Here is a 27546-nt window from a genome sequence, read left to right on the forward strand (position 1 = left end):
GCAAAAAAAAAAGAAGAAAAGCATGGGAGGACCCCAATAGGTGCGGACCAACATGGAGGACAGGGACGGTTTATGCTGCTGTACCTTTCGAGAAGACAATGCATTCGAAATCAGCCGAACAAGACGGTCACAGGAGCTAGTCTAGAGCTGAAAGATTGTAATACAGTGACCACACCGTCATCCCACACACAGAGAAAAATGAAAGGTCATCACACCATGTGGGTTACACAGCCCTGTCATTTGCATGCACACAACACACACTGCCCTAGAACCTTTTACCAGTCATACAGAATGACCCAAGGAGAAGAAGAAGAAGAAGAAGAAGAAGAAGAAGAAGAGGGAAGAGAAAGATGTAGAAGCCGCCTGGACAGCTTTGTATTGGACCCCAGTGCTCTGCTTGTTCAGCACCCAATTTGAAGCCATGTCCATCAGCCTGGGCCTCTCATTCACAGCCACTCTGCCCCCAACCTCTCCCAAACCCAAACCTGGCTGCTGAGAGGTTTACTGTAATGGGATTTAGAGGTGGAGGCTCACAGGAACTAATCCCTGCTCACTCTTCTTGTCTGGGAGCAGAGAGGTCGGAGACGGGCTGCTCTTGTAGTGTAAAGGGTGGAGGGGTGTGAGAGAGGGAGAGATAGAGAGAGCAGGAGGGCAACAACTGAGAGGGGGTGGAAGTGATAATCTCCTGTGAATCCACTCCTTCATTAATGTGTGAAACTTCAATACCTACGAATGTATAAAACATATCTGTGTGTGTGTGTAGTGAGAGAATGTGATAGATAGATAGATAGATAGATAGATAGATAGATAGTAGGATTGAAGCACGGGGGAATGTGAATTGTATCGGTTTCATAAGGTCAGCACTCGGTGCTCACTCTCGTTAGGCTCTGAGTAAACAGGGAAATGGGAATTAGGACAGGAAATATTAGGGGAGGAAATATTTTTTTTATTTGAATTTGAATTTATATTTACAATTTGAATTTTGCATCCGCAATTATTTGCACTGCGCCTATACGTACACTACCCCACGTAATAAAATTAAGCGAGACATTCAATAATTTACCGTAGCCTACACTAGCGTGCAGTCCATACGGAATATAACCTTGCCTCCAGCGACTCCTGCTGGCGAGAAGGTGGAACTGAAAATTCACTTGCAGTTCAAATACAGCAAAATTACAGTGCTTAACTACACAATCTAGTGCTCGCATTTTGAATTTTTCTTTAAGTTTAAAAAAACTGAAGGCGACTTACAGAGCCGAGGGAGCACAAGGGGGTTAAATGACTTGCTCAGGGTCACAAACATAAAGCAATGTAAAAAAATCTAATTAAAAATATACTTATGTGTCCATGCAATGTATCAAATTACCTAAATACAGATCAATATTTTCAAAGAACAAATGAATTAGGCACTTAATGGGTTAAGGGCGTTGAAAACAGAAGGCAGATTTTCTTTAGCTTTCTGACCCTGGTGCATTTAATTTGTTCCCCTCACAACGTGAGTGACTCATTGGCACAGCACTAGCTATGGCGTAGAGCTCAGAGTACATATTAAAAAATCAAGGGCGGCTCTGTGCAATACGTCATAACAAAAAAGGTTCTTGAAAGCGAGAAAACAAGAGGGGTCATTGAATTTGCGGAAGTAGGGTAAGAGGGTTGGGCTTGCACTGCAACCCGAGACGAGAAAGGGCTGTATTACAATTACAGCAGGAAGCTTTCAATATGGAACTATGGGGGTTCTTGCTAGCAGAAAAGGCACATTATTATTATTGATGCCGCGGTGGTATCGTACAGCGCAGTCCGTGTCACCCTCCCTCACCGTTTCTGTTTTCTATATCCATGTCTAAATTAAGAGCATCGGTGTCAACGACGCTGAAAAAGCGTTTCAAATAGTTTTTTTTTTTTTTTTTTTTTTTTTTAATAAGCTGTTTGGCTGCGGGCGTTGGTTTCAGCAGAAAAAAGAGAGCAAGACATTGTTATTTTTTTTTTTCTTTCCTATACATGAGAAAATAATAATGAATAACGCGCAAGCTGACATTAATATGTCTCCCGATTTTGTGTTGATGCGCCTGGTATCTGCAGCCGAAGACGACAATCTGGACGAGGAGAATGGAAATCTGTCAACAGCGGCCAGCGATGCATTCGGGGCGTCTGTGCTGCTGGGTCAGCACCATAACAACGGGATCCTGCTCAAGAACGACTTTGAATTCGACTCGAATAACAAAACGGCCCAGCAGCAGCAGCAGCAGCAGACAGGGAACGGGGCGGCTGCATCCCCCGAAGATGCAATGCCCACAACACGGCCATTGGAGCCTCTAGTGCCGCCCCCTCCCGCGGACCCAGCGATGGCTCAGCGGTTCGATTTCCACCACAGAACCAAGGGCTCCCGACCCCAGCTGATGGTGTTTCGGAACATACTCCGGCCCGGAGACAGAGACCACCACGGGTCGGGGCAGCACGATGTTCAGATGGGAGAACGTGTTTTAGAACCACAAGGTTGTGATGTCAGTTCTAGTGCTAGTACCACTGCCGGTGTTCATAGCAACAGAAGCGAGGACCTGCTGGAGCAGGGTGGGTTTCTGCAGCCGCAAATTAAATACCAACCCAAGTGGAGCTTATTGCAACCTCGGCCGGTTGCAGTTTCGGTCAGTGCTGCTAGCGTGGTAACCCGCAGCGTCGTGCCCGAATTGTGCCACCGCCACAGGCTGGCAACTGGGCACAAAGACTGGACCCCAGCATCCGACATGTTGCTAGATAACAAACTGGACCACCGCGACTTTTTTTTAGATACGAGGCGGGCCTCGTCCGCTCCGAGAGGCGGCGAACCGGACACAGCGGCGGCGGCGGCGTCGGACCCGGTGTTCGAACTGGCCAGGAAATTCGGCGAGTTCGGGGTCGACGGCGCCGGGGTTTTGTTCAGCAAGGAAGGCGAGCTGGCGCGCTGTCCGTGCCAAAGCCTGCTGGGCTCGGCTGGCATTGGGCTAGGACCCGGGGAGGATCCGACAGAAACCAGCGACGCGCTTTTGGTTTTGGAAGGACTCGAATCGGAGGAGATGGACGGCTTAGGAACGAGCAGCACTTGCTCGGAAGAGGATTTTAAGAACGGCACGCCCGCCGCTTTCTTGCTAAACGGCAAAGGGGACGCTGATGTGATGCAAACGATGAACGGCTTCTCCAGCAGCACTCTGACGGGTCTGATGAGACAGGTGGCGGGGGATACTAGCTGTTGCCCCGGTTACCGAGACCCCCAGGTCTTTTGCCCGCTGAGAGACGTTCTGGACCTGGGTCCAGCCGTGGCTCAGCGGTGCCAGACCTCTCCCGACGAACGCAGCCCCCTGTCAGATCCCGCCTTTACCTCTAACGGCGTCTCGCCTTGTGGGTCCACCCTGGACTTGCCAGCACCTTCTCAGGACCAGAACCACAAAGTTCGTGTGAGCAGGCGCGCCAGCTCGACTCTGTCAGTGGCGAGCGGAGGGGGTCGCGAAAAGACAGCGAGGGGGCCGGGCAAATCCAGGAAAGGGTCGTTAAAAATCCGCCTCAGCAAACTGTTTCGAACTAAAAGTTGTAACGGGTCCAACGAACCGCTGGATAAATCCGTGGATTTGGCGGTGTCAGTCGGGAGCCTTGATGTAATGGATGTTTCTGGTTCCAACGGAAGAGAGAAAGACCTAGGAAGGTAAAAAAAAGAATATACTTGATAAAGAAGTAATATTGTTTATCAAAGAAAAAAATATAGCTTATAGTAAGGTGGTCTCTAAATCAGGGATGGAAATAAGACTCCTATTGCACAGCAGTGTCACCCATTCCAGGTTTTATTATCAGCTTGATTAGCCACAGTGTGTATAGGTAACAAGCTCAGGTGTGTCCATGTATTAAACTCCTAGTAAAACCAGGCATGGATCAAAATGCTATGCAATGGGAGTCTTATTGGCATCCCTGAAACTACATTGCAAAGCAGCAGCACACCTATGTTTTTTGTGATCTACCAAGTAAATGTATTATTATTATTATTATTATTATTATTATTATTATTATTATTATTATTATTAATAATAATAACACCACATTTTTCAGAGTGAGTTTATAAACCTGTTTCGTGCATCGTTTTATTTGTGGGACACATCTTGTATCTTTTTTGAAGGGTTACATTTTCAGCTGGAATACCAAAAAAAACAAAACAAAAAAACCCCCTCTGTGCTAATTGCAGCTTTTAAACATTATGACACATTGCTCACTTTCCAAAAACACCAGCTGCTCCCCCCCCCCACAAAACCCTTCAGATACAACAGAAAACACACGCGTGCCTACTGTTAGACATTGTAAAATAATAATTCATTGAGAGAATGTTGTCATTAAAAAAGCAGTCAGCAAAAATAATTGTGCGTACTCTTCACAAAAGCCTTCAATGTGCTAATATCTCTATCTATCTATCTATCTATCTGATATATATTGTTTCATTTAGGCTCACAAAATAAAAGCCATGGTGATCCAAAAAATCCAGGGATGGTAATAAGATTCCCATTGCATAGCAGTTTGATCCATTCCTGGTTTAATAAGACACACCTGAGCATGCTACCTGTACACGATGTGGCTAATCAAACTCGCAGTAAAACCTGGAACAGGTGAAACTGCTATGGAGTCTCATTTCCATTTCTAGAGTGGAGTGGATGCACAATACTAGGGACCTGATTCATAGCACCGGATCCTTTCGGAAAAACACATCTTAACAAGTGTGCTTTTCGCCCAGCTTTGCCACAAAGCCGAAAGCAACTTTGCATTAAGATCAGTGAGATCATTGTAGTTAACCGCTGTCTCTCTTTTGAGTGGTGTAGCTACCTATACCCCCAGGGCAGGGTTTAAACATATTTGGCAAGCCTGGAGTATAGCGCTAAGATTTGAGATTGCCGGAGTACGGCCAGCCCTCTCCACTAATGGGCTGTGTTTTACTGTCCCTTAATCTCTACTTCCAGAGAAGAGATTAGTCATTGTTTGTTTTGAGACGCACGTCTTTTGACAGATCTGTTTAGCCCAGACCTTCGTTATTGAAAGGAGCAATTGTTTTCACGAGGGGGTTGTTTTTCCGAACCCTGACAAGTGTGTTTTTGTGTAATTTTGTTAAGTATGATTCTGCATTCTGTTCAGGTTTCAGCTTTGCTCTGTGTTCCCCTGTTCATTTATCATCTTAACATGGAATTTGCCTGTTCAATACCAGAACTTTATGAACAGGGATTTCCTCAACAGAAGTTTTATAATAGCCCCCTAAAGGCATAATAAAAGGGATACCACACCGTACCATACTGTAGTATACCATACTTGGGGCTTGCGTTTTTCGGTTTTTATTATTATCCAGCAAAGTCGGTTATTTTTGTTTATTACAAATAAACACCACTCAATTTTCAGTTTCTGTAATAAATTGCATGTACGTTTCACTAACACATACTGCTGTGTTGAAGTGAGGAGGTCCACATTTAGGACTCAGGCAATGTAGAATTCTGGATGCATTTTGAAGAATTCTGTGAAGTAACAGATTTCATGTCATGCCACATTACCGCCCGCGTATCTATCGCACTACAGACTAGTTCATGTGTTTTTTTACTATACCGTACTGTATTAATTCATCTCAGCCAGCATACAAGAAGTTAATATTTACAGTTTTTCCTACAATTAAACATTCAATTTCTTAAAAGGTCTTCAGTTTTATTTTGGTTATTTAGTTAAAACCGAAACCCTCAAGCCCATACCATAGTATACCCATTTCATTTATATAGGGTCCTTCATACGCAAGCATCCCAGGGCGCTTTACAAAAATAAACAGCAAGGCAACAGAGCACCAAACCGCTCGCTAGAGTCGAGAAAGACCAAATCAAAAATATGTGTTTAGAGCTTGGATTTAAAAATACTGGTGGGCTCCGCATTCCGGGAGACCTTTTTTTTTTTCATTAAGTATATGGGAAAACTACAAAGCGGTATGTTAGCGAAACATTATTCAGCTGGTTTGTGTAATTTCTCTTGCTGCGATGATCAGGGTTCTATATTACCGTTCATGAAACCTAACAGATGGACCACATCAGAGTCTGAAAGTCCTCCATGTGTCTCGGGGACAGGTACGACGCTGGCAGACGCAGCTTGTTGGCTTGTCAGTCCTCGATCGCCTTGCCCTCCAGGTACCCCCTGCCTGAACGAGGGTCAGAATTTGACTATGCAAGCCGTGTCTTCCCGACCCCCAAATTGGCACCTCCTCAGGTTTTTACAAACTGCTTCGGGGGGCGAGCTCAGCCAGGATGCTGGACCTGCCAAAGTGGACACCTGTTCAATTAGCACTGGCACGAGAATCCAACCTGAAGTCATTTTATTTTTTAATCGTGATCAAGTATCAGCCTCCCTGCCCGACATCCCCCAACATGAATTAAGAAAAATTACTTTATTTAAAGAGTTGTAGCAACACGTGGGGACGTGGAATGCTAGATTTTTCTGAGCCCCGCTACTTACTCTTGAAGTGATTCGCTCAGGCTCCCAGTGGCTGAGCTGGGATTGAACTGGGAACAAGCCCCTTTCTTTAAACACTGGACCACGAAGCCTCTTCCAGTCTCATCCAAACTCTTCACCCAATAAATGTGAGATATACCGTAGTTCAAATTCCAAGTTTGAACTTTTATTTACAAGAGCAGCCCGTTGCTTCGTCTGCAGCAAAACCGTAGTTGACGTTTGTGATTGTATTGAAAACATTTGCTTTGGTGGCCGGTAATTGCTAAATACCGAGCCTCAAATGGTCGTACGATGAGCAGAGCAATTAAAACTAGTTAGATATTCCGAACTTTAAATCTATGGATTTCAGATTTATAGCACCTCAGCGCCTAGAGATAGACTGTAGTGTGGCAAACAAGTTTGAGTTGGTTGAAAACTTGTCTTTAATCAAGCAGGCTCCTCCAGAGATCACAGACTCCATTCTACAGCAACGCAGGCCCCTGCAGTCTCAAAATAGATCTTAAAGATTGAGCAGCACCTCCAAAGACATTAATAAAAGACACCTGACTGCAGACTGCTTGCTCAGCTACATGAATCCCTGCCTTTAAATTTCAGCCTTGAAATAGTGCAGTAAAGCCACGATTATCTGAACAGCCCCTTGTCATGTCAACCTGTTGTGGTCCGGTGGTTAAAGAAAAGAGTTTGTAACCAGGAGGTCCCCAGTTCAAATCCCAGCTCAGCCACTGACTCACTGTGTGGGACCCTGAGCAAGTCACTTAACCTCCTTGTACTCCGTCTTATGGGTGAGACATAGTTGTAAGTGACTCTGCAGCTGATGCATAGTTCACACACCCTAGTCTCTGTAAGTCACCTTGGATAAAGGCGTCTGCTAAATAAACAAATAATAATAATAGAAAATGTGTAACTCAGCCCTTGGTTACTATTTACAGAGCTGTGCAATACTGTGTATTTTGTGTTTTAAAGGTTATATTTATTTGTTAGGAGGTGTCTTGAGCGGGGAAAGTCATGTATATCACAGCTGCAATTTGATTATCGAAACAGTTTAATTATTTTAACACCGCTGGTCCCAGTTAGTTTGGGTTTTGCTGTATATAGTTAAGTTGAAGTGGTACAGTAGTCCATATCTGGGGTAGTACGCCTTGCAAAACATGAAAACTTCTGGGTGTGAGAATTTCAATTTTCAGTCAGTAATCAGTGATATAGAAACAATAGGCACTCCTGTGTGAAAATGCTAGACCCCTTTGTGCATTAATTAGACATCTTAAACATCTTAAGTCTCACGCATTTTACCAGTTGTGGCTCTGTGTTCCTTTTCTCTTGCTGTTTTAAATGAACTGCATGTGTGGCCTATTGAAGTCGTCGATTTAAATTAGACAATCGCCAATCTGCCTGTTTTGACAAGTTGTCAAGATTTTCAGTTCCAGCGGTTTGATTTCACATGCACAACAAATCAAAACAACAGAAGCAATGGGGTGCTCTAATACATGTGCGCCCTGCTGTGTAATACTGAAATTAAATATAAATAAGTGCGTGTGTGCATGTTTTTTCTTTTTGTATTATTTTATTTTGCAGACCCAGCATTAATGGGGAGCAAATCCTTGATTTGCAACATTACTAAGTGGCACATATAAATTTCATACAAATGATAAAATATATGCAAGTCAGATTTAAAGTAATTAAGGAAAACAAATCTGTATTACACTAATACCGGCTCTACAGCAGGATTGGAAATAAGACTCCTATTGCATAGCAGTTTCCCCTATTCCAGGTTTTGCTACGAGCTTCATTGGCCCCAGCCTTATTAAACTCATAGTAAAACAAAGAATGGATCAAACTGTATGCAATGGGAGCCTTGTCTCCATCCGTGAAATGACTTTTCTGATCACATTTTACAATTTTCAGATTTAAAACAAAGAAGGCAAATATTCTTCACTTAGCATTTACAGTTGTATTTAAGCCTCTGGTTCATTGTGTATTAATGAACCATGAAGATTTCTTTACGTGATGCAGTATATCATGATAGAGGTGTGTACCGTTTGTATTGCACGACATAACTCGTTTTAGTTCACCAAGTGGTTATTGAATGAAGAATAAGGGTTTTATAGCTGGTATGAATACATGCGTCCCCTGTCTCGTTCCTTTATTATTTAACAGTCCATCATTAAATTATCATTTGATCTTAATTGTGCATCATACAAGTATCGCAAACCGTGCATCGTGAGATGTCTGTCCTATCCCTGCAGTTTATAAATGTGCACGTTTACATGCAGACGCAGTCTTTTTGAAGTTTGATGTTTCGCATCCACTGGCTGCCGTCTCGCTGGCTGGCTGGCTGCTAGAGCACCGTGCTGTACGGCGCGGTGCGTGTAGTGACAAGCAGCTTTCGGAGTGAGGGAGGGATCATTGTGTGCCCTCGCAGCTGAAAATGCCTTTGAAGAACTTTCTGAATGACGCAGTTTCAATTACACCTCCCTTTACTGTAATCTACAGTATAGTACAAAACAGAGATCTACTTAGTAAATTGTAATATTTTATATATATATATATATATATATATATATAATGTGTGTGTGTGTGTTTGTATATGTATGTACAGGTCAGCTGTGTGGAGTAGTGGTTAGGGCTCTGGACTCTTGACCGGAGGGTCGTGGGTTCAATCCCAGGTGGGGGACACTGCTGCTGTACCCTTGAGCAAGGTACTTTACCTAGATTGCTCCAGTAAAAAAAACAACTGTATAAATGGGTCATTGTATGAAAAATAATGTGTACAAAATAATGTGGTATCTTGTAGTAATTGTAAGTCGCCCTGGATAAGGGCGTCTGCTAAGAAATAAATAATAATATATGTGATGGTAAATGACTTATTGCTGCCAAGTGAAAAAATGAATGGTGAAATTAGATTTTTGTTAGGGGGAGTCGTTGGTTTCCCTGCAGTCCTATTCTGGATATGATTTAAAATAGAGTCTTGGGTAAACCTTTTTTAAATTCACCCGTGTTGGCGTTTTGTTGCCAAACGTAGACATTCTTGAAAAACAATAGGAGGCTACTAATACCCTTCCACTTATGAATACCATTTGTTATTATTATTTAGCAGAAGCGACTTACAGAGACTTAAGGGTGAACTGTGCATCCCAACTGCTGCTGCAGAGTCACTTCCAACAGGACCTCGTTTGTTTTACGTCTCATCCGAAGGACGGAGCACAAGGAGGTTCAGTGACTTGCTCAGGGTCACACACACACAGTAAGTCAGTGGCTGAGCTGGGATTGAACCAGGAACCTCCTGGTAACAAGCCCCTCTCTTTCACCACTGGACCACCAAGTCTCGGACTAGTCCTGGGATTTAAGCCTCAGTATGTGCGATTACTGATTTTGCTCTTGCCCTGTATATGTTGTAGTCATGGATGGAAATAGGACTCCCATTGCATAGGAGTTTGATCCATTCCTGATTTTACTATGAGTGTAACAGGGCACGCCTGAGCTTGTTTGTAGATTGGGATGGCCTATTTTAGAATTTTATTAATACGTATTTTATTTATTTATTTTTTCCCATTTCTCTTTGGATGTTTTTTGATATTTTATTGTATATTATTTTATTGTGTAGTATATTTATTTGTAATGTGAAGCGCTTTGGGACGCCTTGGCATGAAAGGCGCTATACTAAATAAATTTCACTGATTGATTGATTGTTATCTAGACTCACTGTGGCTAATCAAGCTGGTAGTAAATCCTGGAATGGGTGACACTGCTATGCTATAGGAGTCTTATTTCCATCCCTCATTTGTGCATTGCTTTCTTTTGCACAGTGTATGATAATACAAGTCCTGATGCAGTCCTTTAAATTCTGTTATACGAACGAATGATCATTTTTTGAATACATTTCGGGCAGAATTGTTTGCGCACTCTATGTTTTTCCAGTAGTTAGAAGACAGGTTCACTGCAGCTTGCTGAAATCCGATATTTAAACTGTGTGTTTACTCTGTAGCAGGAAACCCCAGAGGAAGTGGAGTGTGGCAATGGAGTGGGGCGGGGGTTGGGTTTCATAAACCAGTTTTAGTTCAGCCTTGCCCTCTTCCCACAGCATTGTGCCTGCAAGGAATGGCACTCTGTCCTGGGTTTCACTTCTCACTGTGCTGTGGTACCCTTATAAAAGTGTCCCATGGTAAAAGCATAGTAAAGTGTAGGCAAGCATTGTAAAGAATAGCAAGGTGTGGTAAAGCATTAATAAACATGGCTAAACTATGGTAAATGGTTAGGGGCATAAGGGCTGTATTGAAACTGCAGGGATGGAAATTAAGACACCCATTCTATAGCAGTTGGAGCCATTCCTTATTAGTTTATTAAGCTGCACCTGAGCTTGTTACCTTCACACTGGGGCTAATCAAGCTCGTATTAAAACAGGGAATGGGTGGAACTGCTATTTTCCATCCCTGAATTGTCATTTATGTTCCTTAATGCAGGGGACAAGTGTACATCACTTTGACTGCAACAGTTCTAGATAGAACATTTCGAATTTACAGCGCAGAATAAATCCTGCAGCACCTTGGGTCCCTTCCCTTCCTAATATGACCCTCCAAGACATAACGAGTTCAAATTAAACCAGTATATTAGTGTTCCGGCTGCCCAGGGTATTATATATATATAAATCTTCCCAGCCTCCGTGCAAGAGGTAGGTCTCGCTGGGAGCGTCAGCACTTGGCTACTTCGGAAAATAAATTGGACACTTTCTCGTTAATATTTAAAGACTCACTGTGAGGATTCTGGCCGGACTGTCATTAGAAACCGTAGAAGAGGCTTTTGTATCCAGCAGAGCTCTGGTGTCCCTTATCACTGAAAGGGTCAGACAGTTTATCTTCTTTTCTTCCTTGCAGAAAGGGCTGGAGCAGCTACAGGCTTCCCCACAGCAATGGGCTCCTAGGGATGGGCTCCTGTTGCAAAGCAGTTTGAGCCATTCCTGGTTTTACTTCTGGTTTTGCTATTGGCTTTAGCCTGCTTGATTGCATTTTTAGTTCGAAGGGCATAAGGGCGGTATTGAAATTGCGGGGATGGAAACAAGACTTCCATTGCATAGAAGTTTGATCCATGACGTCTTAGTTTAACAATTGTAGTAAAACCCGGAATGGGTGAAACTGCTATGCAACAGGATTCTTATTTCCAGCCCTGCCTGTACACAGGGTATCGACACAGATTGCTTTTGATGGGTCAGGATATAAGCATGATATGAAATGTGAAGAGAGGGTCATTTAACAGCTGTAATTAGATAACGAACTACCTCAGGGTCTGGATGGAGGTTTAATTGGTTTAATTAAACGATTTCGAAACAGGGTTTGGAACAAAGACCAGGCGTGAAAGGGCCGGCCCTGCTCTTAAGGTTTTCTTCGAAAGAGTGCTTTTGTGAAATTGAGGTGATCAGCCACAAAAATCACAGGTGGAACCTCATGATTCACACCCTTGCTGGTGTGCAAAATTGTTTAAGTGAGGGTTTGTTTTTTTTTGTCTGTAAATGAGTTTTAAACTAACCGTCATCTTACCAGTAAATATCTCCAGCGATTAAAAAAAAATATATATATTTTTTTTAAAGAAGTGCTGCGTCTGAATTTTTATAAGGGGGTGGGGTGTAACAATATCTCCTTGATCGGAATGCTTAAAGTAACATGCTTGAGCACATGTAGCAGTAACTGGCGGTCGACCGATCGCACGTCACATGATTGCAAAGCAATTTTTAAAAAATGTTTTTATTTGGCCAACGCCTTTATCCAATATACCCCGGAACTGGATTGAGGTGCAGCTGTGTCTGCAAGCCATTGAGTTGTTAATGGCATTTAAATATATAGTATATGAGATGGTACCAGGTTTCAAGCTGCTGTTCCTGAAAAAGTGGCTTTGTGTTTCAGTTGCTTTTTAACATGAAGCATTCCTTTACTGACACAGTATATTGCTGTTGGGAGTTCAAGTTGGGCTAATTGTTCTTTCTTTCTTTCTTTCTTTCTTTCTTTCTTTCTTTCTTTTAGGAAAACCCAGTTGACCAGAACCCTAAGTGCCTTCTCTCCTGCCTTCACGGGTAAGAATCCTGCAGCGTTTCTAAACTCAACTGAGTCACCTGTCCTTGTCACGCTACACCTGGTGTCTTGAAAAATCCAGTCATTGCAAACCAATGATGTAATGTAACCTATACAAAAATAAATTCATGCAACCTTTTCAGCAATCGGCCGTGCACAGCAGGGATTAACTGCTAGGTAACGGACCTGCCGTTACTAGATGTTATTATTTAGCAGACTAGTACTGCAGTTGCACTTTGATTTAATTGGGAACCAGAACATTACTGGAATTCACCTCCTGCTGTTGTGGGAAGAGGACAATGTTATGGTTTAAAAAAAAAAAAATTGTGTGAGAGAGAAAAACTACTGACTGGGGATTTTTACGATCGTTGTTAGCTGATAATTAATTGAAAATGTATTGGATTATTAGAATTGTTAATGCAGTCCCCATTTCACAGTTTCATCGACTGGTACACATCTTGAGAGCAAGCCCATTGACAGCAGTAACACGTGGCTACCTGCGGGATATTTCTATTAGCTTGTTAGGATTTCTAACCTTGTCCCCCCCGTTTGCAGGTGAGACGGTCTCGCTGGTTGACGTGGATATCTCTCAGAGGGGGCTGAACTCCCCCCACCCCCCAACACCCCCTCCTCCGCCCAGACGCAGCCTCAGCCTGCTCGGTACGGATCCCTGTGTCACCCCGGCTGGGGGGTTCGGCTCACTCTGCAATAGCGCACAATGCAATAGCGCACAATGCAATAGCGCAATGCAGCCGTTTTGCTGTATCTTGTCTGTCTGTCTGTCTTGTAATTTTCTAATAGAACTATCCCTCGCTGTTGCTTTGTGTAATTATTATTATTGTTATTGTTATTATTATTATTATTATTAGTAGTATTAGCAACTTACTCAGTAATACTTAGTTTGTCTGAAAAATGTGTGATTTTGTAACAAGTTACTATGCCACATATGGGACGTCTCTCGTCATAAGAGAAATCATTTTGCACGGTTTGAGAAGACAAACACTTCTTAGCTTTGCCATCTTCTTGCCCTAAACTGGGCACTCTTAGTATTATAATAATAATAATAATAATAATGAGAGACACCTTCAGGGATAGAAATAAGACTCCCATTGCACAGCTGTTTGATCCATTCCTGGTTTTACAAGGAGTTTAATACGACACACCTAAGTGTGTTACCTATGCACACTGTGGCTGATCAAAGCTGGTGTGAAAACCTGGAATGGGTGACACTGCTGTGCAACAGGAGTCTTATTGCCATCCCTGCATCTTGCACATGGTGTTTTAACGTCTAGTGAGCAGCTGAGTGTTTTAGTGCTGTGGCTGAAGGAAGCTGGTACACATGAAATATTGACAGAACCTGGTCAGGGGTGAAAGGTTTGCCGTGTCTGCTGTCTGCTTCTCGCTTCTGCTAGTGCTAAAGTTGTTTTGGGTTGACCATGGTTGCATTTTTATTGTGTTTTAATTCCACTTGTGGATTTATGATGATTTGGAGTAAAAAAAAAAAAAAAAAGCTTTGATTCTAAAAACTGGATTTGGTAAAACAATAAGGAATTTGGCATGAACCAAACATTTAAGTGAGTTCATTGCACACTGGTGTAAGCGCATGCCTCTGTGCACTAACTTTGCACTTTGTGTTGTTTGGTCAATTATAATTTAACGGGACTCAACATCAGACCTTCAATGTGCTAGAAATCGAAATCTGTCAGTGTGGTGTGCGTGTGTGTGTGTGTGTGTGTGTGCACTAGCAGTACTGTATGCAGGTATTTGCTTTGTGTGTCGGGCAGTCTCTCCCCCTGCTGCCTGCCTGCTTGCCTGCCTGCAATCGCCGGGTTAATAGAGCTGCATATTCATTCAGCATTTCACAAAGAGAGAGAGAGAGGGAGGAAAACATTTTTAAAGTGTGATAATATTTATTTATTTATTTATTTAATGTATTTATTCATTCTTTAACTAGGAATACACCCATTGAGACTGAGGTCTAATTTACAAGGGGGTCCTGGAGAGATGACCAGCAGTAATTTCACAGCATTATTCCCTTCCCTTACTTGTGGCCGCTGTAGGCTTTTCCCCTCCGGTCATGAGGCCAGAACCTAGGGCTAGAACAACGAAATAAGAATGTTGTTAATGAATCGCGATTGTTAATTAATCATCTTTCTGACAGTAATCTAAAACTGAAGGGGATGAGCAACACTGCTAGCAGGATTTTGTGTACCCCATAAAGACAATCTGGGGGGGGGGGGTGATGGTGTTAAATAAGGGCTATGTAATTTAACACAGGGGCAAGGGAAAATTACTTTAATATGTCCTCCCCTTTATTTTGGGAGAGCGAGTAGTGATTTTAAAAAGGCAGAAAACAGACAGATGAAAAAAAAAAGAAAAAGGGTGAAAGAAAGATCTATTAACTAGGGAGACAGCCATAATTATAAGAGGCGTTTTGATACTTAGAGCTATTGAAAAGTGCTTTTCAAATGCTAGAAACACTCTTTTTAAATGTTTTTTTTTTTATTTAAATGAAAATCCAAAAAGTAAAGGTAGCTGCTCCAAGGCTGCAGTAGCTATTCCTAGCGATTTTTTGAAATTGTGAACTGTGTTCTGTTACAGATGATATAAGCGGGCCGCAGCCTGGGCCTTTCCTAGCGGGCTCTATGGGGGCCTCCCTCCAGTCTCTCCCTCTGCCTCTGCCTCCTCCTCCTCCTTCTCATGCCACCATCCAGCATAGCCTCAGCCTCAATGGTAAGATAAAAATAAATAAATAAATAAATAAAGCCAAAGCACCACCAACGAAGGCAGGAAGCAAAAGATTTAGCGGATAGCAGAGAGTTTTTGGATTCTTATTTGTTTGTTTAGCAGACGCCTTTGTCCAAGGCGACTTACAGAGACTAGGGTGTGTGAACGATGCATCAGCTGCAGAGTCACAACAACGTCTCACCCGAAAGACGGAGCACAAGGAGGTTAAGTAACTTGCTCAGGGTCACACAATGAGTCAGTGGCTGAGGTGGGATTTGAACTGGGGACCTCCTGGTTACAAGCCCTTTTCTTTAACCACTGGACCACACAGCCTGGATCTCGCTCCGCAATCTGCGAGAATGACTGGCAGCGTGATTTTTAGGAGTTTCCATCGCGTTTTGAATTTGTGATTCCGACGCTGCCAAAGCAGACCCGCCAGCACGCGGACTGCCTAAAGTTGAGGGAACACAATCCTGCTTTTTCAGGATCAGAGGCTTCTAACCTGGTTGCAGTAGACCTAGTTTGAGGCAACTTTGCTGTATCAAACCCCAAGTCTCCCCTGGTGTGCCGTGCAGTGGCTGAAACCAAGTTCTAAGCCACAAAGTGGCTTGTTCCATCAGTTTTAGGTACGTTGCCTTGCAAATCTGAGTGACTTGGTCCATAAACTCTCTTCTTGTCAACTTGTCAGGCTTTCTGATTCAGTGTTAAGAGTTCTGGATGGGTGCTGTGTTGGCGATTGAATCTGAACACCTTGGGGGGAATCTCAGCGACCAGGTTTTGAAAACGGTTAACATGTGTAAACTGTACCATTTGTAAAAGGGTGGGGAAAACCACATATCCTGCATCTAGTCGTGTGTTTGTGTGTGTTTCTGTTTGTGTTTATTTAAACTACTGTAAAAGACTAGTAGACACACTGACAAAGGCGTTTGCCAAAAGGTTTGTTACGTAATTTCTTCAGTATTTATGATTTGTTTTGTTTTTTTTAATTTATCGGATGAAGACGTACATTTGAACAGACATTGAAAAAAGCCTTCTGCACAACAGCCAGCTATCTTAAATCCCTGCAGACACAGATGTTGTGTTACTGGCCTGATTGAACTCGCGCTGGAAGTCCTGGGCCAGTTTCACAAACCAGACCACATTTTACGTGGAAGAAAGAAACGAACATGCCTGTGTACAAAGCCATAATGGGTTCTGTCGTTGTGTATGATGTATTGCTGTACATGTTGAAATACAGTCAGATAAAGGCAGTCATAATTACTACATCATGTTGACGAATGTGTACCAGTCTTGATCACAGTTTTGTCCAGAGCAATTCTTTTTTTTTTATAGTTTTATTGATCTGGCAGTTTTCCAACCTGTCGCATTGCCTCTGTGTCGCTTCTAGTGTGTATGGTCATGTCGCTGTGAGTGGGTCTTGTCGACCAATGCAAAATGCACAAGCCCTGTTGTTTTGACACAGAAGCTGCTGTTCATTAAAATCAGGAGAGTAGGATGGCTGTGTAAGGCTGAGGGAACACGAAGCAGCTTTGTGGCTTGTAACGTGGTTTCAGGAGACTGCACGGCACACCAGGGGAGACTTGGGGTTTGATACAGCAAAGTTCCCAGTCTCCTGGAACCAGGGTTCAAGCCACTGAATAAAAAGTGGCTTTGTGTTTCCCTCAGCTTTGTGGTCAGGGTGGAGGCGTAGTGAGAGATGGGATCGCCCTGTGGAGGGTTTCTCTTACTCACAAGGTATGAGTGTTGTGTTTTTTTTTTCTTTGTGGTTTGCTGCAGTTGGGTTGCAATTTGAATTCATTTTTTTTATTTTGATGTCGGAGTGGGATCCAAGCTGTGGCGCCTCACTCAGTGTCACTGTGCCGTCTCGTTTCTCTTTGCAATACCGTCCGCTTCAATGCAGGGTTATCATAGGACAGCAGTTCAAGCGGCTCAGTGCTTTACTGTGAGCTTGGTGCCTTTTTTTTTGCTGGACTCTGGGAGTCTTAGTTAATCCAGTTTTGGAAAGACAACAACTTTGCAATAGAGACCAATTCTAAAAATAAGATTACTATGACGGGTATAAGCTTTGCATTATTATAAATCCTTTGTTTATCTATTTTTTTATTTAGTTTTAAGTTCTAACAGAGTCAGAGTCACACCTGTGTTTTTTTTCTTTGCTTCTTTTAGACACGTTCCTGCGGGCGCTCCCTCGCCCCTCCTCCTCCTCTTCTTCCTCCTTGCAGGGAGACGCCCAGCCCCCTGTCACACAGCCCCCCCCTGCCCAGGCGCTGCACTGCCCGCTGAGCAGACCCGACTCCTGCAGCTTCGCAGCCAGCCTGAGGGAGCTTGAGAAGGTAAGAAAGAATCTGCTGCCGGGCCCCCAGACAGCAAACAACAGATAGATAGATAAGATAGATAAATATAGTTATATAGACATGGATATCGATAGATAGATCTATGTAGTAATTTAAGAATGCTGACTATTTTAAAATCTCGTTTGCGCTACTTATTTTGATACAGTTGACCTCAAACAATGTAGTTACTAGCACCGCAAACCCCCCACCCGCCACCCCCCACCTCATACCTGACGTGCCTGTGTTGCCCCCTCTCTCCCCGCAGTGCGGCTGGTATTGGGGTCCCATGAACTGGGAGGACGCGGAGATGAAGCTGAAGGGGAAGCCGGACGGCTCGTTCCTGGTGAGAGACAGCTCGGACCCCCGCTACATCCTGAGTCTCAGCTTCCGATCGCAGGCCATCACCCACCACACGCGCATGGAGCACTACAGGGGTAAGACTGGGGCATTACTGAGGGACTGGGGAACAGGGTAGCGGTGGGGTATTACTGAGGGACAAGGGAACAGAGCTGGGGGGTAACAAGCCCCTTTCTTTAACCACCGGACCACCAAGTCTCTTTTGTATTACTGAGAGAGGGGATTGGGTTGGTGGGTAGGTAAGACTTGGGATATCGCTGTGGGACTGGGGGTGGTGGAGGAGCCTGGCTTGAGGAACAGGAAGCAGTGTGATGCCCTGTGGGTGAGTTTGTCTGGGACCTTGAGGGCTGGTTTTCGTGGTAGCGTCTGTAAAGTGTAATTTATAGTAATGTATGTCCTTGGCGGGGCGGATATGCATTTTGTTATTTAGGGCTCTGAGGTAACGGTAACTATTACTGTTTGCTGTACACAGCAGAATGTTCTCGAGGAAGGCTGAAGTAAACAGCTGAAATGTTATTTTGAACTTTTGAATTTATTTATAAGCCATGTATTTTTAATAGGCGTCATGCGGAACAGTATTGCTAATACTTGCACTAAATATAAAACTGCGTGTGCATTCGCATGTGTGCATGTGCGTGTGTGTGTGCATGCGTGTTTCTGTGCATGTGTGTGCGTGCGTGTGCAATGTGTTCCACACATACTCTGCATATCATCATTTGAAAGTTGGCCAAAAGCATATTAATGTACAAAAAAAACCCAAAACAAAACAAAACATTGAGAGCTTTCTCTGTACTGTTATACAAGCTTACCATTTTTATTTTTGCTGGTATGTTTGCAGTTTTTCCCATGGTTATACTTTGCGTTTACCATAGTCTACCCTAGTTTGCCATGTTTATTCATTTGCTTTACCATACCTCACTAGTACTTACAATACTTACCTATGTTTTACCATGCCTTCACTATGCTTTAATACTCTGCTATGCTTATACTAATGGTTATATATATATATATATATATATATATATATATATATATATATATATAGAGGTTGGTAGAGTATCAAAGACAAGACTTTTTTTTTGTCTAATAGTATGCTACAGATTACAATCAGTGAGAACAAATTGCTAAACTGAACTGGTGTGGATTAACCAGAGACCAGTACTGTATGTTGTTTAACTGCTTTCATATATTCATAGATTGGAGGCATTTGCTTCAAAGTCAGGGCCCTGGAGGTCCACACTTACAACAGCAAGACAATTCCATGCACACCAAGATCTGCAGCATGTAGCTCTGTTATGTGCAGGTTGACAGAAAGGCGTGGTGCTGTATTGGCATATAGTGTGGCCCACAAAAAAAAACCCTTGATGCTATAATTATTTACACACTGAAACCTAGAAAACCAAGCGTAAGGTCTGTAGTTCTGTGCAGTGCAGAATGTAGGCTATTCTGCACACAGTACATACTATTCTCACTTTGTGTGTGTGTGTGTGTGTTCGTTTGATTGTGTGTGCGTTCGCTTGAGTGTGTGTGTTTTAGTGTAAGTGTGTTTGAGTGTGTGTGTGTTCGTTTGATTGTGTGTGTTTGAGTGTATGTCAGCGTGTGTGTGTGGGAGTGTTCTTCAGTGTGAGAGGTCTGGGTGCTGGTCGATTCTGTGGTTTCTTGTTTTGCAGGGTCCTCTCATTGCCTCTTCCTGTCCCTCTGTTGCTCATTACCAGTAAAGCCTGAGCTGTACGGTCACAGCCTGGCCTATCAGTTGTCGTCAAAACCGCAGGCTGTCTCTGGCACACAGCGGTCCTCGTTACATCCTGAAATAGTGCACAGCATTTAAAGGCACGGCTTTTCTAAATTGGACTACATGCTGCTTTCATCTGATGCTCTTTTTATTTTTAGCACTGTGCTGTGCAGGCCAAAAATAATCCAGGCATGCTCGGTGGTCAACAAAGCAACCTCAGTGTGACACAGGGGTCCTTCACTCTTGGAAAGCCATGACTGAGAGCCAAAGGGACTAGGGATATCACCAGTCCAGGGCAGGCTTGAGGCATGGAGACTGAACTGCTCTCTCCCTCACCCCCTAAGAGAAAGGGTGCTCCCTCCAGTGCAGGGCAGGCATGAGGCATGGAGACTGAACTGCTCCCTCCCTCACCCCCTAAGAGAAAGAATAAGAAGACATTTCCATGTAACCCAATAAAACCGCCCAGACGATGCTATCACTCAGTGTTTTAGTCATCTGTCAAAACTCTATTTTTTTTTTCTTTCTGTTTTGTTTTTCATTATCAAGTGTGTGATCTTGCCTTTACGGCTTGCTTGCGGGTTTGCAGGTAACAAATAGGAAATTCCACCCACTATCAACCAGCTGGAAACATTTTATTTTTATTTTATTTTATTTCATAGATGTGCCTCTACAACAGTGAATCCTACCCCCACCAAACTTTCAAACTTTTTTTTTTTTTTTTTGCTTTATTAAATTAAAAGTTTAGTAATGATCAAACTTCACCAGACTGAACAAACCGATTTAAAACAAAACATTACTTTCTGTCTGGTTACACCACACGTTGTTCTAGTTTGTATTCCCTATGTAGCAATGTACCGTTATATCTTTAGTAAAACAAAAAAACAAAATAACTGAGCTGTGTTTGTGATCAAGACCTCTGTAACAGTTTGAAGAGGACTGAACCACCAGCAATACTGACCTAGTTGAAGATCATTTCTAGGGCTAGACTATAAAGGTTTAAACGTTAAAAAAAAAAAAAATCGCAAGCACCTTTTTTATATGGGGATGTATGGAAGACGCAAACACATGACGACCTCATGTGAGCCGGGTGCCATTATTCACCCATATAAAACAATGGGACATTTTTGTTTAAAATATATTTATGATGTGTCTAAAACTACTGTTTTTCCAGCAGTTTTGCATATTGAACGGGTTTGTAACCAGCCCTGGGGGGTTGTGTGACTGTGTATCTGCAGGGACCTTCAGTCTGTGGTGCCACCCCAAGTTCGAGGACCGCTGCCAGTCGGTGGTGGAATTCATCGAGAGAGCCATCATGCATTCCAAGAACGGCAAATTCCTCTACTTCCTGCGCTCCAGAGTTCCCGGTAAGCGGGAAGAACGAAGATCCAGGGAAAATTAACCCATGTAGTGCCATTGTCCTCATTTGAGGACAGGCTATCATATTTTCCTCCCCACAGTGATGATAAAGCTCCATTTTCTATGTGTTGAGCTTCATAGACGGCGTAAAACTTCACTGGTCTGATTACAGGCGTGTCTAACTTGACTGGCCTCAAAATAGGATGCAGCAGTTTGTAGCCAAAACGCAGGATTCTGATTTGTACTGTGAAGAAATATTGATTTAGAATGTATCAAATTTCATAAATACATTATATATAATGAACGATGCTGTACTGCACAGAAAAGCCTCTCTCGCAGTGAGATTAGCTGAACATCTGGCTGTAGTTACCTATCCTCGCAGTTTGAGGTTAGAGTCTGTCCTGAATTGAGCCGGCTAAGGTATTTAAGAAGAGACAGATTATCTGCATTAAGCCTCAGAACAGGACTGCGTTCAGTAACAGAGATTAGTATAGAGGCACTCAGAAACTCACTGTCTGGTTTATTATTAGAACTCCCGTGCCTGATCAATATAATCAATAAACTAGAGCAAGGTGAGAAACTCCACTGGTATTTATGGCATGGCAGGTATGGGACCCAGACTCCCATTGCATAGCGGTTTGAGCCACTCCGAGATTAATCAGGAGCTCGGTTAGTTTATAGGATTGCTGTTCAAAGAAAGAAAGAAAATACCTGTTGTGTGAATCTTTTGGAAGCAATGTGTATAAATGCTGTTGAGAAATGCAAGATTCTTCGAAGGTATGCAGGTCTATACAGCTGTGGCCAAAGGTTTTGCATCATTTAGAATTTTAGGATTGAGACATTAATTAAAAATAAAAAAAAGTATATGAACATAATTTAGATATTTTATTTCATGTAATCAAAGAAGCAACAAAATGATATTGTAAAAGTCTGCCGGAAGCCAGGATAGTAATACAGTGTATCATGTTAGATTTCGTAATCCATATAACTCAATATGTTAACGTAACATTCTATAGGGTTCTGCAAAACCTTTGGGCATAGCTGTACGTTGTTATTTTTTTGGTGACGAAAAGCAGAATTATCAGAAATAAATGACTATCTCTGCTCAGTGCTACTTGTTTCTGAGCTTCACAAACCATCACTGTGTGTTTTTTCTGTGACTTTGCTGAGTCCTGCCCCCCCCCCTCTCTCTCCACAGGTCTGCCCCCCACCCCAGTGCAGCTCCTCTACCCCGTGTCTCGGTTCAGCAACGTGAAGTCCCTGCAGCACCTGAGTCGCTTCCGAATCCGACAGCTGGTGCGGGTCGACCACATCCCAGAGCTGCCCCTGCCCAAGTGAGTCTGTCTGTCTGGCAGTGTGTCTCTGTTGCGCCCTCTCTCTCTCTCTCGGTCTTTTTACCTGTCTGTCTATCTCTCTACCTTTGTCTGTTTATCTGTCTGCCTGTCTGTCTGTCTGTCTATCTTTTCTGTCTCTGTTACCTCTACCTTTGTCTGCCTGCCTGTCTGTCTGTCTGTCTGTCTGTCTGTCTCTCTACCTTTGTCTGTCTGTCTATCTACCTTTGTCTGCCTGTCTGTCTGCCTGTCTATCTCTCTACCTCTGTCGGTTTGTCTGTCTATCTCTCTACCTTTGTCTGTGTGTATCCCTCTACCTTTTTCTGTGCTTGGATGCCAGAGCTGCCACCCCCTATGTCAGCGAGTGAGTCTGTCTGTCTGTCTTGTCTCTCTGTCCGTCTTGTCAGCGTTGCACACGAAGGGGGATTTGTTTAGTCATGGTTAACGACTCACCTTTTCTCAAAAGAGAGTGCGTGTAAAACATTACTAGTATTGTTCTGCCAGATTTGGGCCACTCCAGCACCCCCCCCTCCCCACACACCTTCACCTTGATCCCCCCCCCTGACCTGTACTCTCTTGCACCCCCTAGGCCCCTGATCGCATACCTGCGGAAGTTCTATTACTACGACCCAGAGGAGGAGATGTACCTCTCCCTGAAGGAGGCTCGAGGCAGCCTGAGTCCGGAGCAGGATGCTGAGACACAGACGTAGAGCCGAAGGGGCCCTACATCCTCAAGTGAGTTCAGGATTAACAACTTTGTGGTCGTTTTTTTTTTTTCTGATCAATTTTTTTTCTTTAAGTACAATGATTCAAAAAATACTAAAATACAGAGGCATCGTTTTTCAAATTGTGTGCATGAATAAACAGAGCATTAACTATATCCACTAAAACAAACACCAATAGCTTGCCTTAGAATTTTTTTTTTTTTTTAAATACAATGGAAATAAGAGGCAGCGATTTATACAGTAAAATAATACAATAACAAATTTATTTTGATATAGCGCCTTTCACGCCATGGCACCCCAGAGCGCTGTGCAGAGTTAAAAACAATGCAAGAGAGTTCATATGTACAATACGTTCCATCCACAACCGATTTTATATAAAAGCACATAAATAAATAAAAAGAAAGTATGTTTTCAATTTAGACTTTAAAAGAATCCAGTGTTTCAACCTGCCTGATGTCAGCCGGAATAGAGTTCCACGAACGAGGAGCAAAAAGCTCCTCCAGCTGATTTTTAAGATGATTTTTTAGAACAACTGATCTGAAACGAACAGGAATATACTACAGCCTTTACCTAGCACATTCTGGTAATATGCAGCAGCTGTTGTCTGCATTGAGACAAATTAGGTTAACGGTACCTACATATGAGATCAGTACAGTAACACCCACTGAAAAGAAAGAGTGACTGCAATTTATTATTCATTTTGTTCAAAAAAAAAAAAAAAGAGAATAAAGCAATCAAGGAATCAGAGCTGCGTTTACCTAAAAAATGATCTTATGATATTTCCTTGCGGTCACGTTTGTTTTTCTCCTGGCCTCACGATAATCGATCCCCTCTGGGTCTGTGTTAAGATTCGGATTTATGCTAATGTATTCACTGGGAGCCCTTTAAACGCTGTAATTTGGTTGGGAATTGGTGGTGGGAGGGGGGAGTATTTAAATGAACTGATGTCTTCATGAAAAGCAGTGTGTGTAATACGCTAGACTGTATGGAATTTGCTCTTTCGAATTGCATCCAACGCTGGGGAAAAGAAAAGAAAATATGAATGTATGTAGATAGATAGATAGATAGATAGAGGTACAGGTATATACAGCTGTGGCCAAAAGTTTTGCATCACCTAGAATTTTAGGATTGAGACATAAAAAAAAAAACCTATAAGACTAATTTAGATATTTTTTATTTTACATCATGCAATCAAAGCAACTATAAAATGATATCGCAAGTCTACCGGAAGCCATAATAGTAGTACAGTAGTATTTCATGTTGGATTTCAAAATGCCACATTTTTGTCAGTTTTTCATTAAAGGGTACATCAGCACTACATGAAATATAAAACGTAAACTATCCCACCTCGCTGTTCCGAATGTATTTGGTCATTGTATAATAATCTGTATGCACCCAAACATCGGCTATGTCCAAAATCACTGTTCTCCAGCAACTCTTCTGAGCCAAAAAACGTACCGGCACATGCCCAGTGAAGTGATGTATTAGCTAAATTACATCTGTGTGGAAACACACTGGTCTGTGTGACAAACATGGTCTGTCTAATTTACCATAAGGAAGAAACTTGTACCTGCTTTCGTTTTGTATAGCAAGACATATTTCACACTGTACATGTTTTATTTGCATGCTGTATTTTGATGCATTATAATTAATGTTGCATTCAGTATTTTTTTTTTTTTAATAAATAAAAAAAACACAACTGTGCTGTGTAAGTGGTTGAAAAGAAAACCAAGACAGAGTTGTTCTCATTTCCAACTAAAGAAGGGACCTACCCACAATTATAGCAGCACTGTGTTATTTCAATATACGCCCCCAAAGTCTTAGATATATCTCCAGCTGATTCTGAATGTTTGCAGAATGGACACGTCTCAAATAAACTAGCAAATGAGATTCGGAAACGATGCATTTCCTTTCGGAATGAGGTCTTTGAGGATGATCCGACCTAAAAAAAAATAAAAATATATTGCGTTTTTTTTCTTCCTTCGTATTTGATTTTCATTTGCTTTCCTGACACAACACATGCCATCTACACACCGGTGAGTGAGGAAAGTCGAATTCGGCCACAAATTCCATCTCCCTATCAGCTTCTGAACAAGCTGATGTTGAAATACTGTCTGGACGTTCCCTGTGTACAGTCGCACTGTGTTGCTGAGTTTGAATTGAAACTGTTAATGACACAGCTTCGATATTTAGCAACGCGACGCATCATTTACTATACGGCGTGAGGTTCCACCAATCCCCGCAACTCGTGGCAGTGGAACGGTATGTTTTTCTTTCCGTTTGTAGATGCTGATGTACCCTTTTAAGTGTATGGAAAACTACAAAGCGACATGGAATTCAATATGTTAACAAGGTAACATTATTCAGCAGGTTTCCTTCAACTTCATGAAGCAAAGTTAGTTAATTCTATAGAGTGATGCTTAATGTTTGGCCATAGCTCTGTGTGTGTGTGTGTGTATATATATATATATATATATATATATATATATATATATATAATGACACGCTTGATTATTTTCCTCTCTTTAGGTTTGGACACTTGTTTGTTTAAAACTTCCACAATAGGACTAGCTTTGGGGGTGGCGACTGGACACAGACCGCCACGAACAGGAGTGGTAACTGGACAATCCTGCTTTGAAGACCACCATGTAGAGAGAGGCCGTGGCATCTGCCAAGCTGGAGCCGGTTAGGGTCCTGTGGTCCTTTTTCCATTTTCTTAAGCAGCTGTCATCAGTCTCTCTGACAGGGTTGACATGGTATTTGGTCGCTGCGGTAACCGTGGTGAGGTATAATTCTAACCCCGCCCCCTTATCCCTTGACCCCTCCCCAGCCCCTCCTACTCTCCCAACGCACGCACTGGAATTGAGGTTTCCTTTACATTGATCTCCCCAGTCATACCAGTCCCGGAGAGACCTCCCCCAAACTGGAGTGAACTGGTTTAACTGGGCCTGCTGCAAACTGGAGCTGAGCCGAGCTTGAAGACTTGAAAACTAATAATAATAATAATAATAATAATAATAATAATAACATGCAGGTTCGAATTGGTAGCTCTCACTGGAATCTAAAAGGGACTGGAGTTTTGCTTGTTAATGTTGTCGGAATTTGTTTTTGTTTGAATTTGTTTTGTTATTTATTTATTTTTTAAATGGGGCAGGAGGCTGGAGAATACAAGATAGCAGCAAACTGAGCTGTATATACCATTTGTGTGCGCGGATCCCGGAACAAAATGTTGGTTTAATTTATTGATTTAACAAAAACAAAAAGTGAAAACCGAACTGGAATCAATCTTGCCTGTCTGAATAATAAAAAAAAAGGATGCAACTTGTACGAGTTGCACACAATAAGGGAACTGTCCCTTAAAAAGTCAATTTAACTCAGCTTAAGACGATGGTACCTGTCTGCGGTTCAAATTCCAGATTGCTTTTAATAGGGGAGGTGCTTCTCTCAGCTGATGCCCTAAAATGCAAAACAGTATGTAATGCCTGGTGAAATACAATTCAAAGCTGCTGTACTATGTCCACTGTTTTGTCATTTCAAATATTTTCACCAAACTTCAAAGCTTAATGTAGGTGAAAAACGCGCAAATAAACAGGGGAACTCTTCGGTCCACTAAAATAAAGGGCTTTGCATAATCTCTGCATGTAAGAAACTGCAGTGTGAAAACACAACACGAAATAATGAATTAACATCCAGAGTAGCACTATAGCATTAAAATATTCTGAACCGGAGATAAACCCTAACACTGAATTATTCACTGCACAGAGCAATTACTTCTAGGTAGTTTTTATTTTTCTATTCACGTGAGCTGCGATATTTCCTCTCAAGCATTATTTGCGCGCATGGTTATTAAAAAACGTAAATTAATGGTGAAAATGTAACTTTAAACTAAAAGTTGAGGTGAGGCAATCGTTCAAACCGGGGCGTTGACGCGACAGAATCCGCCTCAGTGCAGCGTTGGAAATAAGAAACCCATTGCATAGCAGTCTGGGTCTTATTTCCATCCCTGCAGTGTGGGGATAAACCCATTAACAACAGTGTTGTTATAATCGTCTCCTTGAGTTTCATAAAAGGAGCCCTTGAATTAGTGATGGATCATTGCACAGCGAAGTGCAGCACAATTATCATCCCAGTGAATCACCGTGACCGTGCTAGAAATGAAGCGGGCTGTGGAATCCACCAGGGTGACCGCGAGGGCGGGGGTACCATCTCTGTTGCAGGAGAGACACAGGTTTTTTTTTTTTTTTTCTTCATGGACACGATTTAGAATTAAGACTTACCTCCAAGTTCAATGTTATTTAAGCATTAGAAGTATTTAGTATAAAGCCCTGTTGTTTTTCAATTCTCTGTTGCTATCTCTCTCCCCCATATATATATATATATATAGAGAGAGAGAGAGAGAGAGAGAGAGAGAGAGAGAGAGAGAGAGAGAGAGAGAGAGAGAGAGAG

General features: G+C 42.5%; 1 protein-coding gene and 1 long non-coding RNA gene across 4 annotated transcripts; one reads left to right on the top strand and one right to left on the bottom strand.

The window, feature by feature from the left end:
• Window positions 1–1528: 1528 nt before the first annotated feature.
• Window positions 1529–27546, top strand: socs7 (suppressor of cytokine signaling 7). 2 transcript variants are annotated; one of them, XM_034058188.3, is made up of 10 exons: window positions 1529–3673; window positions 12492–12541; window positions 13095–13199; window positions 15141–15272; window positions 17433–17599; window positions 17865–18033; window positions 20924–21052; window positions 22243–22378; window positions 22965–23110; window positions 25630–27546. In XM_034058188.3, the coding sequence occupies exons 1-9, from the start codon at window positions 2013–2015 to the stop codon at window positions 23083–23085; spliced, it is 2670 nt and encodes an 889-aa protein (XP_033914079.3). In that variant the 5' UTR covers window positions 1529–2012; the 3' UTR covers window positions 23086–23110; window positions 25630–27546. The 2 variants fall into 2 exon arrangements, with proteins under 2 accessions (XP_033914079.3, XP_033914081.3); XM_034058190.3 differs by lacking the exon at window positions 15141–15272.
• LOC131701999 (uncharacterized) lies at window positions 14457–17958 on the bottom strand. 2 transcript variants are annotated; one of them, XR_009309230.1, is made up of 3 exons: window positions 17830–17958; window positions 17405–17614; window positions 14457–14635 (listed from the first exon to the last, which is right to left on the bottom strand). It is a non-coding gene; the product is annotated as an uncharacterized LOC131701999 (long non-coding RNA). The 2 variants fall into 2 exon arrangements; XR_009309229.1 differs by having other exon boundaries at window positions 17405–17611; window positions 17830–17930.

This window comes from Acipenser ruthenus, chromosome 28 (genome assembly GCF_902713425.1).
Source record: "Acipenser ruthenus chromosome 28, fAciRut3.2 maternal haplotype, whole genome shotgun sequence".
Taxonomy (NCBI): domain Eukaryota; kingdom Metazoa; phylum Chordata; class Actinopteri; order Acipenseriformes; family Acipenseridae; genus Acipenser; species Acipenser ruthenus.